The sequence below is a fragment of the Populus euphratica genome, unplaced genomic scaffold, assembly GCF_000495115.2.
Source record: "Populus euphratica unplaced genomic scaffold, PopEup_1.0 scaffold16.1, whole genome shotgun sequence".
Classification (NCBI taxonomy): domain Eukaryota; kingdom Viridiplantae; phylum Streptophyta; class Magnoliopsida; order Malpighiales; family Salicaceae; genus Populus; species Populus euphratica.
This window is the reverse complement of record NW_011499882.1, coordinates 450,439-464,066: the sequence shown is the minus strand read 5'-3', so window position 1 is coordinate 464,066 and position 13,628 is coordinate 450,439. Positions and strand designations below refer to the sequence as shown.

Here is a 13,628-nt window from a genome sequence, read left to right as displayed (position 1 = left end):
AATCCAAGTTAGTGAATTGATCAGCTATCTTTTCATATTCAAAACAATATGATTTTGGACAAAAGAAGATCGTGTCAACTGATTAAGAATTTAAATTGAGTTGGATTTTTATTTAGGCTAATCATATAGCTAATTTAGAAAAATCTGGTCAACCCAATAAGTTTATTTGTGATCAAATTTATTTAAAATGATATTATTTTTTTTAAAAAATTATAAAGAACAACATTGTTTTGATCTGAAAATAATTAAAAAACATTAATCCAGATTAATTACTAACCTTCAAGATGACTTACTCAGACCATAACCTATGACTTGGACTGAGTCCCAGACCATATGGATTTATCAACTACGCTTGCAACAGTCTAACTGCTTCACAACCTGGATTGAATTTTATTAGGATAAGTTTACATCTTTCTCCTTGGAATACCTGATTTTAATGTTCTCATTTAATGCATATGTTACATGTGTATTTACCAAAAACATTCATTTGAAATTAAAACATTTATCACTTTTCAAAAAAAAAAAAAATCAATTCACAAGAGATAATAATACCTTTTTCATAAAGTCTTTTTAAAATTTACCTTTATATTTATAGTTTTCAACATCACTTTTATCTTTGATGCTATTTATTGTTTAATCTAAGAAAATATAATCAACTAGATTTAAATGTGTAGATCAAGAAATTAGGGCTACAAATTATATATATAAAAAAATTTTTTTGTTATTAAATTTTATTTGAAATGTGAATTCAAGATCTAACCAATTTATTTTTTAAAATTTTATTTGAAATGTGAACTCAAGATCTAACCAATTTATTTTCTAAATTGTATTAAATTAAACAAAATATTCAAGAGTTCACTCATTGTGACCAAATAAGAAATCCAAATTAATTCATAATTTAATTAAAATCTAATAAAAATATTTCATTAACTTTTTTTAAGGAATTTTTATATTAATCCGCCCGACTTATAATCGGTCTTGCACGGGTGGAACGGTCTGATTTAGTAACTATATTAGAAATGGGCCATTGCAAGCCAATGAAAACGACACCGAAGCATGGGCTTGCTTAGGATAATTGAAACCTCCAACATTTATTTTCACAGGTGTCCATTTCAAATCACATATGCTGACATGTTACTCTCCTATTGGTACAAATAACACACAAAACATCTAACGGTGTAGATTAATGGATTCTGTACAAGTGATCGTAGATGATTTAGATCTATGACTTGATTGATGATCATAGAAATTTGAAATTCAAATCAATCATCATTAAAAAAAAAAAAAAAATCCTTAACAAGCGCCCTCTCTTTATTTCAACGGTCCTTTTTTTCCTTAAAGGGCTCTCTCTCTCTCTCTCTCTCTGCTGGATCGTCCAAAAATTCGAAACCTTATTTCTCGCTCTTGTTTCTTAACACCATCTGAATCTTCTCAGGAAAATCGAAAAGAAAACAAACCGACACTCACATTTTCTCGGGAAAATCAAACGACGGAAGAAGTTTTGGACAAAACCACTGTTTTGTTTAGGTTTGTGCTTTGATCTCCCTCGCTCTCTACTTGGGATTTTTGGCTTGCTTGAATTTCTGTTTGGTTGCTGAGAAAGCGATGGAATTGTGGTTGGTCAATCTGATTTGTTGGTTAGGATTTTATTTTGGACTGAGTTGAGGGAGAATTTTAACTGTGCGTTTGACATTTGTTTTTTCCTTTTGAATTTATTTTTGGAAACTTTGAGAGTTTCTTTTCCTGGATTTTATCAGGAATCAAACAAAAGTTTAGGTTTGTATTTTTCGTAGTTTTTCGATTTCGTTGAGCTGGAATTTGATTTTATTTTCATAGAAAAAAAGATGAATCAGCGTGTTAATAAGCATTTCGTATGGTTTAAGGTTTGATTATGTTATACAATAACTGAGATTTTCTTCTAACTTTCAAATTTTTGCAATTCTTTGTTTGGCTGCAGAGAAAATGAAAATTATGAAAATTTGAGGTTCAGTTGTTTGTTAGAACTCAAGGTAGAGAAAATTTGAGCTGATAAGTGTTCGAAATCTAGAATTGTTGCTTTTCTTTCATGGATTTTCTCAGGAACCAAACAAAGTATTGGGTTTGAATTGGTTTTTGATTTTTTTGAGCTGCTATTTTGTGGCATTTTCTTTGGAAATCACTAATTTTATCGCCAAATTGAAAAGGAATTATCTTGTTAATTATACATAGGTTAGGGCTCTGATTAGGGTTTTAACTAACCGAAACTGAAGCTTTTATGTAGAAATACGAGTAACCAAAATTAAGAAATTAAAGTCTTATAATTAGAAGGTTCTTGTTGTTTGATTGGCTTTTTCTTTCTTTCTTTCTTTTTTTTTAAAAACGTTAGTTATAGTTTGAATAGAGGTTTCTGTTTAGAATATCCATGAAACATGCGAGATCGAAGCTAGAAATAGAATGTTTTTAAAAACTATTATACGGAAATTACCTTGATTTCTGATTGCTTTCCCTTTTAAGGCTGTAGTCTGATTCACTCTGATAATTAAATTACACGCCATATATGTAAACTAGGTTTAAGTTTATGGAGGGTGTTAAAGTGGATAAAATTTATTGCTATGTGGATTTAGATCTCTTTTAAGGAATTTTGAGGATCTTATAAAGAAAGAATGACAATGTTTACTGTCTTTTTCAAAAAAAAGTGGTAGAAGGATGGTGTTTCAAACTTTGAATCCCATATAGCTACGGCGGACTGGTCTTTTCTATACAAAAATGCTAAACATTAAGTAAAAACTTTAAGAATCCATACGGATAGTTGGATCATCGATCTTGAAGGGGGACCAATTGCGGGCCTGCTAATCTGATGGCCCATGTGTGTTCTTGAAGTTTTTTCTTGACAGACAATTTTTCTTGAAGCTTTACTCTTTTCGTTGTTACATCAAATATATTAATCACTGTTTCCGCGTAGCATTTCAGCATGTGAGATGTGTTTCCGCCTGTCGATTTATGGTGCTAAATGCTGATTATGATTTATTGATTTTTGCTTAATCGGTCTTCTCTCTCTCTTTTTTTTCCTTTCTCTTTTTATTACGTATCTTTCTAACCATTTCCTTTTTTCTCTTTTTTTGGTAGAGGCGAGTAATCAACATGTCTAATGTCCAGAGCGATCCACTTCTGCAAGTGGAAACAACTTGTGGAACCCTTTTATATGAATTGCAGGTTTATTTTTCTATTAGATAAAAGAAACTTTATAAAATAATCTTCCTTTCTAGGTTGTAGTCTTGTATTTCTTTTCTGTGTTTTTTCTAGTGGGCTTAACTGTAGAATCTGAACCCATTATTTTTTCTGTCCCAAATGAAAATCAGATAATTTGGAATGAAGTAGGGGAAACAGACACTGATAGGGATAAAATGCTGCTTGAGCTTGAACAAGAGTGTCTTGAGGTATATAGAAGGAAGGTGGACCAGGCGAACCGGAACAGAGCTCAGTTACGACAGGCAATAGCTGATTCTGAAGCAGAATTGGCTGTCATCTGTTCTTCAATGGGGGAAAGACCAGTACATATCCGACAGGTTAGGTTTTAGAATACCGTCTCTGTTCTGTTTCTTTTTATAACTAACTTGATTTAATTTATTTTGAACTTCTATAAATTGTCTGGTGGATTATGAAAATGGATAACTGAGTTGGGATTACATGCAATAGTCATTAGAAATAATTCAATTGGCATCATTGGTCAGTCAGCTACCACTGACCATAGTTTACTGGCAACAGTTTTATGACAAAATTGTTGTTGTAGAATATGAAAAAGTTGGAGCTGAGATCGACGTTTAGTAATGTAATAAGTTTAAAATACATCAATATAGTTGCTCATACATGAATAGATCAGCAACCACGCATCATAAAGGTATGAAATCTGGTGCATAGATTAAATATGGTTTTAATCCTCCCTTTTCCCTTAATTTTACAAACAGGCTGATCAAAATGCTGGAAGCTTGAAAGAAGAGCTTGGAAGAATTCTTCCACAACTTGAGGAGATGAGGAAGAGGAAATTGGATAGAAGAAAGCAGTTTCATGAGGTTGTAGAGGACATACGGAAGATCTCAAGTGAGATCTATGGATCTGCTGATCATAATATATTAGTTGATGAAGCTGATCTCTCCTTGAGAAGGCTGGAAGAACTGCACAGACAGCTGCATGAACTTGAGAAAGAAAAGGTTGGATTATTTTCTTCATTCTTCATCATCTGTGTTCTGTCATTTACTTCATGTCTTTAGTTTTTACCTCCTGATCATCTTTTCTATTTGCAGAGTGATCGCTTGAAGCAGGTTCAGCAGCATCTAGATACTTTGAATGCACTCTGCTTAGTGCTTGGTATGGATTTCAAGCACACAGCTAGTGAGGTCCATACAAGTTTTGGTGATTCTGGAGGATCGAGGGACATAAGTAATCATACAATTCAGCTTTTGGCTGCTGCAATACACAAATTGCGAGAGGTTAAAATACATAGAATGCAAAGGGTGAGTATTGGGTTGAATTTTTGTCAATTTTTTATCCTGAATGTTTTATCTTAAACTGACCATGTAGTGCCTTTGTGTGGTTATAGCTGCAAGATCTTGCAACTACAATGTTGGAACTATGGAATTTGATGGATACCCCTGTCGAGGAGCAGCAAGAATTTCAACATGTTACATGCAATATAGCTGCTTCAGAGCATGAAATAACAGAACCAAACACACTTTCTCTGGATTTCATAAAATATGTGAGTTACAGATGTTTCATAGTTTCATGCCTTTTTTTTCCCGTAAAAATGAACAGTTAGCTCAAAGAGTAAGTATATAATATACAGGTTGAGGCTGAAGTTTCTCGTTTGGAAGAGTTGAAGTCAAGCAAGATGAAGGAGCTAGTTCTGAAGAAGAGGTCAGAACTGGAGGAGATCTGCAGAAAAATGCATATGATTCCAGAAACAGATGCTGCAGTAGAATATGCTGTTGAAGTCATAGGATCTGGTATATTTTTTATGATGGGTCATCATAAATTAAATGCTACTCATATGTCTACCATTTTACGGAATGCCTTTTTTCGTCCATACTGTTGCAGGAAACCTGGACCCTGCGAGTATACTTGAGCAAATTGAGCTTCAAATTGCTAACATTAAGGAGGAAGCTTTTAGCAGGAAAGAAATACTTGAAAAGGTTGAGAAATGGTTGAATGCATGTGAAGAGGAGAGTTGGCTTGAGGAGTATAACAGGGTTAAGTGCCTATGTCATGTCTTATGTAACTTTTATTTGTCATTAATTGATTTTCTTGCTTAATTGTTACTTATAATTTGATGGCTGTATAGGATGACAACCGATACAATGCTGGGAGAGGCACTCATCTTATTCTAAAGCGTGCTGAGAAAGCTCGTTCTTTGGTTAATAAAATGCCAGGTACAGGGTTTTTTTTCAATGGTTGGTAAAATGTGCAAAAGGGCAGAATCAAGTTGCATGATATAGATAGCCTGCGTTTTATTTATAGGACATGGTATGGATAGCTGCATTTATATTTCATCATGATTTGCTCACTCAGGACAACTTTTTATTGCACCATGTGAACCTTTTATAGTCCATGGGTTTTATTCTGTTGATTGATTTTATTTGATCGCTCAGAGTCCTTTTCTCCATCATGCAGCAAGCATCTGTTGTTATTTCTATACATTTTTTAAAAGGCTTGCTCCTCATCTTATTATAATAAGCTTCCTTTTCCATATGGGGGCAGGTATGGTGGAGGCATTGGCTTCAAAAACCATGGCATGGGAAAAGGAGAGAGGTGCTGAATTCTTATATGATGGTGTAAGTCCAGTATTTATTTCTTAAACTCATCATGCATCTTTATTAAGGATTAACCTTTTCCTACCCATGTCCAGATTCGCCTTCTTTCCATGCTTGAAGAGTACACCATATTACGCCAGGAGAAAGAGGAAGAAAGACGGAGGCAGCGGGTATGAATCTGTGAATTCTCAGTCTGTCTAATAAAAACAGACTCAATTATATCTTATTCAGTCATTCATGAGTCTTTTTTACTATACTATATCATGGGTGCTTTCTAGATGCCTTTTATACGAGGGATATGCTTATTCTGATATGTTTGTGGTGGTTTAATTTATTATAGGACCAGAAGAAACTGCAGGGACAACTGATAGCTGAGCAGGAGGCCCTTTATGGGTCAAAGCCAAGCCCTTCAAAGCCCCCGAGTGTGAAAAAAACCCCTAGAGTTTCAACTGGAGGTGCAAGCAATAGGAGACTTTCCCTCGGAGGAACAATGCTTCAGACTCCTAGACCTGATTTACCTCACTCTAGCAAAGCTACACCACATCCACGTGCTGGCAATAAAGTAGATCGAACACATCAAAATGATCATTTGAAACCCCAACAGGATGATGGCTTTGATGCTTTATCGGCTGGTAAGTTATTTTGAAATGCAAAGGTTATAGATTACTAAGGAGTTTGTAGCCATAACTTCTGTTCTAAATAATTTCCATTTTCCCTTTTCTGTTGAAGATGATATAATTGAAACCGAGCAATAACGGCTTGCCACTTTTCCTCGGGGTCTGGGAAGAATATCAACTGGTTCTTCACTATTTACTTGTTGTTGACGATGAAGTATGTACTGTCTCTTTGAGTATTTCTGTTGACTCTATCAGATGATGTTTGCACAACAGAGCATGGACAGCCTTTAGACACTATCTGTTAATATTCCATTCAAACACAACCTTAAGTCTTAACAGAGTTCTTTTTTTTCTTAATCGTGTCTGGACCATTGATGGTCCGAGAAATGAAAATGATGTGGTAAGGATTAGATATCTAGTAGGATTGCTTAAGCAGCCAAGATGATGTGGTAAGGATTAGATATCTAGTAGATTGCTTAAGCAGCCAAGTGTATGCTTATTGGCAAGTTTGAATCTCTTTTAATTTGTTATTTCATTTTCTTTCTACAATTTTGCAGGTAGGAGAGGGTTGGATATTGCTGGTCTTGCTACGAAGAAACACTCGTTTGGTGCTGTAAATGCTCGTGAACCACAGTCACCAATGCTGCGGCAACCTTTCTCACCTATTTCTTCCACTGTTTCATCAAAATCCAACATCTTGGAAGAAGCGACAACACCACACAATGACACATTTAAGAAGACACTTCCGATAAATGATGTGTCCTTTAAAACTCCTTCGAAGACAAATACTATTGCAGATGAAGAGAATAGGAGGACTCCAAAGGCAATGCCAATTCCTATGCCCATGACACCTTCAACAGTATCAGTACCAATGCAGACGGCTATGACCCCTGCCCCTCCACCAGTTCCATTTGCAGTTAATCCAGTTGAAACCCCTGAAGAAATTGAGTATTCTTTCGAGGAAAGAAGAGCAGGCTTCGTTCTTCCCAACACGCACATAAAATCAGTCATACAACTAAACCCAAACCATTGGTGAACTTGAATGAGTGTGTGCTGCCATAGCTTGTTGATCTAATTGATCTTACCTTTTCTATTCGTATGATCTTTTCCAGGGACTAGTTCTGGAGTAAGTCAATTGTAATTGGCTTTTTGATGGTGTACAGTCTACGAGCATCGAAACGTGGTTTAAGTTAAAACTGTTACCTCTTGATCGATGCTAGCTTCTCTTAATTTTCAGTGATGTTTCTTTTGGAGCTCTCTATCAAGCACTCGAAAGAGAGCTCCAAAAGAGTTAAGACACTGTTTTTCTTTCCTGTGAATGTTTTTCTTGATGCGCTAATAGCCGTCAATTTCTATCAACATTTTTTAGGTAACTGAAGTAAAAGTCTTGTACTGAACTAGCAGTTCTAAGAAGCCTTTTCTTTTCCCATGTAGCCCTTTTGTGATGTCTCTGTTACAAAATAAAAGACCACTTTCCTAGTCCGTGTTCTTGTCGTTTTTCTTCCTTTTGAGCCTCTACAGTGCAATAAGAACAAATCTGTAGAAGATTCCCAGGGTAAAGATGGATTTATCTTGCAGGAAGCTTCTTAAGCATAGTTATAATATCCACTTCAGAGCCAGCTTCACCGGCATCAGAGGTTAGACGGGTTGATTCAGGGGTCAGTAAATCAATTTAAATTATGTTTTTAAATAAAACAAAGAATTCAAAACAAAAAAAACTTTTTCCAGACCAGACTACAAGTTGACTAGTCATCGAAATTGTCATGTTGGTAGATTTTATAATTGTGTTATTAATTCTCTTACAATTCAAACACAAGACATGGGATTGCATGCTTTTTTTTTGTTTTCCCCTTTCCGATGAGTCTTACTGGATCATAAATATTTAAATGAATGCATTTAAACCTTAAACAATAACATAAAATCAATGGAAGAACAAAATTGATTAACATGGGGATGGTCAATGGTCCAAAACAATACTCAGCGGAGAAAATGAAAGCCTATATCAGAAAAAACATGAACTTGTGCATGGCTGCTTCTGGTTAGGTTTTGCCTTCTTCTTTTGGGTAGAAGAGCTGCTAAGCATTTTAGAGTGGCATTAATGGTAGATTCTAAAAACAATAGGGGTGATTAATTAATTTAAATATTGTATGGTCAAACTTTAAGACAAAGGAAGATGTCAGTAGTTGGAAAATTGGCATGGCATCCAACCTTGCCTTTACAGCTTCTAAAATATTTTTTTAAGATTTTAATAATTAAAGGGCCAAATTTAAAATGCAAAAAGCCATTTTCTTTTCCTAAATCATATCACTTTTTTAATAACTCAAAAAATTTACAATCTCTGCCATTTATTATTAAAATCAATCTTATTAAATTTCCAAGACGGACGTGAAATCTTTTATTAACCAAAATTTATACTTTGAATTATTCAATTAAAATATTTGATTTATTAATTAAATTCAACATTATTAAATCACATATGGATTTATTTTATATTTTATTTTTTCCATTTTCCCTACTTTATTTATTTCACCTCATTTTCCTGCAAAACCCTAATTTCTTTTTCGTTGAAGAAATTCTGCAATCCCCTCGAAATTTTATTTTTTTGCAATTTTTCTCTGTAATTTTTGCAACTTTGATGTTAATTTTCAGTAACACAAAAAACCCACCATTGAAGCTCTGAGCATTCTATGCAATGCTGGAGATTTAAGCCACAAAACCCACCAAAAATTTGCTAATCTTTGAAGATTCAAAGCAAAGTTTGAATCTTTCGTGTTTTCTTGAAGCTTAACAAGCCTTTTTGAGCTCATTTTCTCCTAAAAACCCTGATCTGTAAGCTGGTTTTGTGTTTTTTTTTATTGTATACCAAGCACTTGAACTTGAAAAAGTTCTGATTTTTCGTGTGTGTTAAGCTCTAGGGTGTAAGGTCTTTTTGAATGATCTATGAAGTGATGGAGGCAAAAGAGGGAATAACAGTAAGTTCAGGTGTAACAGTTAAGGCAGAAGAAGCTCCTGATGGCTTCAGGGTGGCACCCAGAAATGAAAACTCCAGCCCTAGTCCAAACCCAAACCCAAACCTGAACCAGAACAATAACCATAACCCGAACCCGAACTCTAACTCTAACTTGAACCCTAGTCCAAACCCTGATCCTGGACAGCTTGGTGCCCCACAGGTGGGTGCTTCTCCTGTGAGTGCGGTCGGTACTGATACTGCGGGAAAGAAGAAAAGGGGGAGGCCTAGAAAGTATGCTCCTGATGGTACTTTAGCTATAGCGCTGTCACCAATGCCAATATCGTCCTCTATTCCGCTTACCGGAGACTATTATGCATGGAAACGGGGTAGAGGGCGGCCGCTGGAGTCAGTGAAGAAGCAACATAATTATGAATATGAGAGCACAGGTAAAATGAACAGAAAAGATCGGTTCTTGTTGATGTTATAAATTTTGATTTTTTTTGAAGTTTTAGTTTTAGTTACTGTTACTGTTAATTTTTATTTTTATTTTTATTAATATGTTTTAATGTTTTACTGTTACATCCAGGAATCATGAATTCATGATATATTGTTAAATCATCGAGTTGGGTGTAAATGATGATTTGTTTTTTGATGTTTTTTCACGGTTGTGTTTGAGTGGTGAAATCTGAAATGGGACTAGACTGATATTTTGTTTGTGATATGGATCTTCCAGTAGAATTATAGAGGACACTGTTGGGTTTGACGTGAGACAGTGAGAGTGAGAGTGAGAGTGGGACCATTAGCTCTGACATTTTCTTTCAAACCCCCAGAACTGGATTTAATGGTAGAAGTGAATGAGAAGAGGATTTGATAATGATGTAACATGGAGGAATCTTTTCTTCTTCTTCTAGATACAAAACTGTACTTCTTGCCTTTTAAGGGGGGAAATTTGCACAGTTCTGCTAGAAAACTCAAGAATATTTCTCGAGTTGCCTCTTTGTTGGACAGCAAAATCTGTTGGTTATCTGATATGGTTGGATCCCATCTGTCTGGAGATGGGTCTTTATTTAATAGCCTTTGAACTCTGGCTTTTAATGTTAAAAATTACCAAGAAAATATGAAAATTGACAAGGAGCAGAGCAATAAGGCATAAAGATTGTATTGGGCTTAATTGCCTTGTATTAAAATCACATAAAAAGAAAGCCATTCAGGGGTGCTTTGGATGGAATGGGATCTGGGTACAGTTGCCACCATCATTTTATGAAAATAACTGCGAAGGCCTTTTGCATTCTCTAACTAAATGTACTGTTTCATGCAAGTGTTTGTTTGCTGCTTATGCAATTATGTTTTGCAAAACTTTATGCATCTCTATTCATTTTCATTTTGTTTTTAAACATTCCTTTCTAAAACAAATCAGTAGATGTATTCAAATGATACTGAAGGCCAAGTTTTAAACTAAATGCCTTGATACAATACCTGTTGCCCCTCAATGTAAAGGGTTGTTTGTTATGTGAGATGTAACAAATTATGTGAAATAATACATCCCCTATTTCATTTTCCTTGAATAACTTATTAGACTGATCCTTGGGAAAACTGACTGATTTTTCCTTTCTTGATGTACTTACCACCTCTGAAGTCAAACTGTGTTTTTCTTTTAATTGGCAGATGTCAAGTTTTTAGGCCAAGTACAGTGACTGGTTTTTTGTATGATTCCTGAGTATTTTTAATTGGTATTTTTATGCTGATTTCTTGAAATATCTTTGTTGCAGGTGACAAAATTGCATACTTTGTTGGCACTAATTTCATGCCCCATGTGATCACTGTTAATGCTGGCGAGGTATTCCTTGCAGTTGTTCTAAATGAACCTTGGTATAATATAAGGATTCAATTGGCGTCAATTTGTCTCCCAAGTGAACTCAAATTTTGAAATTCTCAATGTCTCATAAATAAGTTAATTTAACATGCTTATATGACAAGAGAAAATGTATAGTCTCAGCATATTCATTCTCCAACTACCCATGCAAAATGGGTCTAATTTCTCATGCATGCAACCATCCTCTTTTATTTCAAGGTGGTCTGTGATCTGAACTCCCCTAACAATCAGTTTAAATACACAGATGCTTTGCACTGTCTCAATATCTAGTCATTTTTCTTTCTGTGGGTTTTTTTTTTTTTGGGTTTCTTACTGTCATTGTTGTGGTTGTTGTTGCTGTTATAGGATGTGACAATGAAGGTCATGTCCTTTTCGCAACAAGGAGCTCGTGCTATATGCATTCTTTCTGCAAATGGGACTATCTCTAATGTTACACTTCGTCAACCTACTTCTTCTGGTGGTACTCTAACATATGAGGTGTGGCTCTTCATCCTTTGATATTGTAATATTCGTATAATTAAGTTTTATGCTCAGATGACCAATTAATTTTCTACGGAAGCACTTCAAAGAGTTGCTAAGAGCCTGACACTTTCAAAAGAAAAAAGAAAGATTGTGTTATAGCATAAGCTGCTTTGAGTCTTAGATATCAGAGACATATATCAGCAAATGAATCTTATATTGTCGTTGTTATGTGTTTCTTGTTTAGGAGTTGGTGTTTTAAATATTGCATGGAGTTTGTGTTTGATGTAGATTAGAAATGAAAGACTTGCTAGAACTTTGCCAAACATAATTATTATACTGCAATAATTGAACTGATGTTGTCCTTGAATGAACTTTCCTTATCATCTACTGATCCCACTAAAATGTCATGACCTGTGGATCATTTTCAATTTAATTTTATTTTATCTCACATGGATGGCCTCGACTATGTTTTGTGTTGTTCTAGTAACATTCTTTGTAATATTTTCTTTTACCTGATTGATATAAGTTTTTGGATGTTCTACCATCTCATCGCTTCAACTTCAAAATCATGTTACCTTCCTTATTTCAAGGCTTTCTTTCTCACGGGAAACCATCGATCCATTATTTTCAGGGTCGTTTTGAGATACTTTCTTTATCTGGGTCATTTATGCCCTCTGAAAATGGAGGAACAAAGGGCAGATCTGGTGGGATGAGTGTCTCTTTGGCAGGTCCAGATGGTCGTGTTGTGGGGGGAGGACTTGCTGGTCTGCTGGTAGCTGCCGGCCCTGTGCAGGTACACTATTCTGTTAGAAGATCAAATGAAAAGGAAATTAGAAAAAGATCAAGTGCTGCTGGATGTCTTCAAATTTCGAAATAATTATTTAGTTTTTCACCTTTTGCTCTGTTGTACAATATCGAAGTGATAGTAAATTGTGTAAATAATGAGTGTGTCCTGTATTGTAAGTCAATTAATTCAATTCTATTGAGGAAATTGCACCAGAGGTTTCACTGTGTTAATTTCTTCTTTGTTGTTTGTGTTGAGTACATCAGGTTGTCGTGGGCAGTTTTCTACTAGGTCATCAGCAGGAGTCAAAGCACAAGAAGCAGAGAATTGAACCTGCACTGGCTGTCATTCCAGCTACTATTCCAGCTACAATCAATGTGATCTCCCCAGAAGAAATGAAGGGGTCTTATGGTGGAGTAAGACCTATTGCCATACCATCTCCATTACATGGAGACAACCCAGCTTCTCTTAACCCCATGCAAGCCTAAATAGGGATCCACCTGCAGATAACAGAACTTCACTTTCGTAATGGATCTGAAGGTCATTATCATTCAAACTGTGAGGTTTCCTACTGATGATGTTTGTATCTACATTGTTTTGCTGCAGATACCGCAGCATTTCTGCCGATTCAAACTTAGAGAAATATAAACCCGTCGGCTATTCATTGAGAAATATTCAGGGTTTAACATCATATGGATTTTAACCCAGAAGTGTACTCTCTTTCGTTAGCTTTAGGCAGGACTTGCAGTAGTTTAGCATCTTTTTCTGCAGTTGTAATCTTGTGTTTTGTAGCGTTGTGTTGTCGCTTTTTAGCTGTATGAAAACTGGTGTGTCATTCTTCTGATTTAGTTCTTTGTAACCGTACAAATTTAAATGGATGATATTTTGGTCATCAATGACTTGAACAAGGCTTCGAATCTCTCTTTCAGCACGTGATTTGCCCTTGTCCTCTATCAGAATTTTACTAGTTGAGATTTATCTGAAATCATTTTCACTGCAAATCTCTTCCAGATTTGCGGAGACCCTCTCTTTAATCTCATCATTTTGCCTGGAAGATCTTCCAGATTTGCGGAGACCCTCTCTTTAATCTCATCATGTAGCCTGGAAGACCTTCCATAGCACAGTGCAAGAGCCTCTGCTCAAATCCGACTTAGAAACC

General features: G+C 35.4%; 2 protein-coding genes across 4 annotated transcripts; both read left to right on the top strand.

Annotated features, from left to right (window-relative positions):
• The first annotated feature begins 1,278 nt into the window (after positions 1–1,278).
• Positions 1,279–7,879, top strand: LOC105129564 (65-kDa microtubule-associated protein 3-like). Of its 3 annotated transcripts, XR_843098.1 has the most exons (14): positions 2,951–2,982; positions 3,106–3,192; positions 3,339–3,545; positions 3,945–4,187; positions 4,281–4,490; positions 4,577–4,732; positions 4,820–4,979; positions 5,071–5,222; positions 5,315–5,402; positions 5,731–5,804; positions 5,879–5,953; positions 6,124–6,415; positions 6,513–6,614; positions 6,958–7,049. XR_843098.1 is itself a non-coding variant. In XM_011031679.1 (13 exons), the coding sequence occupies exons 2-13, from the start codon at positions 3,121–3,123 to the stop codon at positions 7,434–7,436; spliced, it is 2,208 nt and encodes a 735-aa protein (XP_011029981.1). In that variant the 5' UTR covers positions 1,279–1,527; positions 3,106–3,120; the 3' UTR covers positions 7,437–7,879. The 3 variants fall into 3 exon arrangements, 2 of the variants coding, with proteins under 2 accessions (XP_011029981.1, XP_011029980.1); XM_011031679.1 differs by lacking the exons at positions 2,951–2,982; positions 6,513–6,614 and adding an exon at positions 1,279–1,527 and having other exon boundaries at positions 6,958–7,879; XM_011031678.1 differs by lacking the exon at positions 6,513–6,614 and having other exon boundaries at positions 2,955–2,982; positions 6,958–7,879.
• Positions 7,880–8,893: 1,014 nt separating this feature from the next.
• On the top strand, positions 8,894–13,400 carry LOC105129565 (uncharacterized). Its single transcript, XM_011031681.1, has 5 exons — positions 8,894–9,796; positions 11,120–11,187; positions 11,569–11,700; positions 12,317–12,478; positions 12,736–13,400. Exons 1-5 carry the CDS (start codon positions 9,334–9,336, stop codon positions 12,955–12,957), a joined length of 1,047 nt encoding a protein of 348 aa, XP_011029983.1. The 5' UTR covers positions 8,894–9,333; the 3' UTR covers positions 12,958–13,400.
• Positions 13,401–13,628: the final 228 nt, after the last annotated feature.

Excerpts from the sequence above, each read along its gene's own strand:
- LOC105129564 (XM_011031678.1), top strand. Across the intron at positions 3,193-3,338 it reads CCCTTTTATATGAATTGCAG|ATAATTTGGAATGAAGTAGG; the intron begins GTTTATTTTTCT and ends AATGAAAATCAG. Across the intron at positions 5,403-5,730 it reads TTTGGTTAATAAAATGCCAG|GTATGGTGGAGGCATTGGCT; the intron begins GTACAGGGTTTT and ends ATATGGGGGCAG.
- LOC105129565 (XM_011031681.1), top strand. The coding sequence starts at position 9,334 with ATGATCTATGAAGTGATGGAGGCAAAAGAGGGAATAACAGTAAGTTCA. Across the intron at positions 9,797-11,119 it reads TTATGAATATGAGAGCACAG|GTGACAAAATTGCATACTTT; the intron begins GTAAAATGAACA and ends TCTTTGTTGCAG. Across the intron at positions 11,701-12,316 it reads GTGGTACTCTAACATATGAG|GGTCGTTTTGAGATACTTTC; the intron begins GTGTGGCTCTTC and ends CATTATTTTCAG.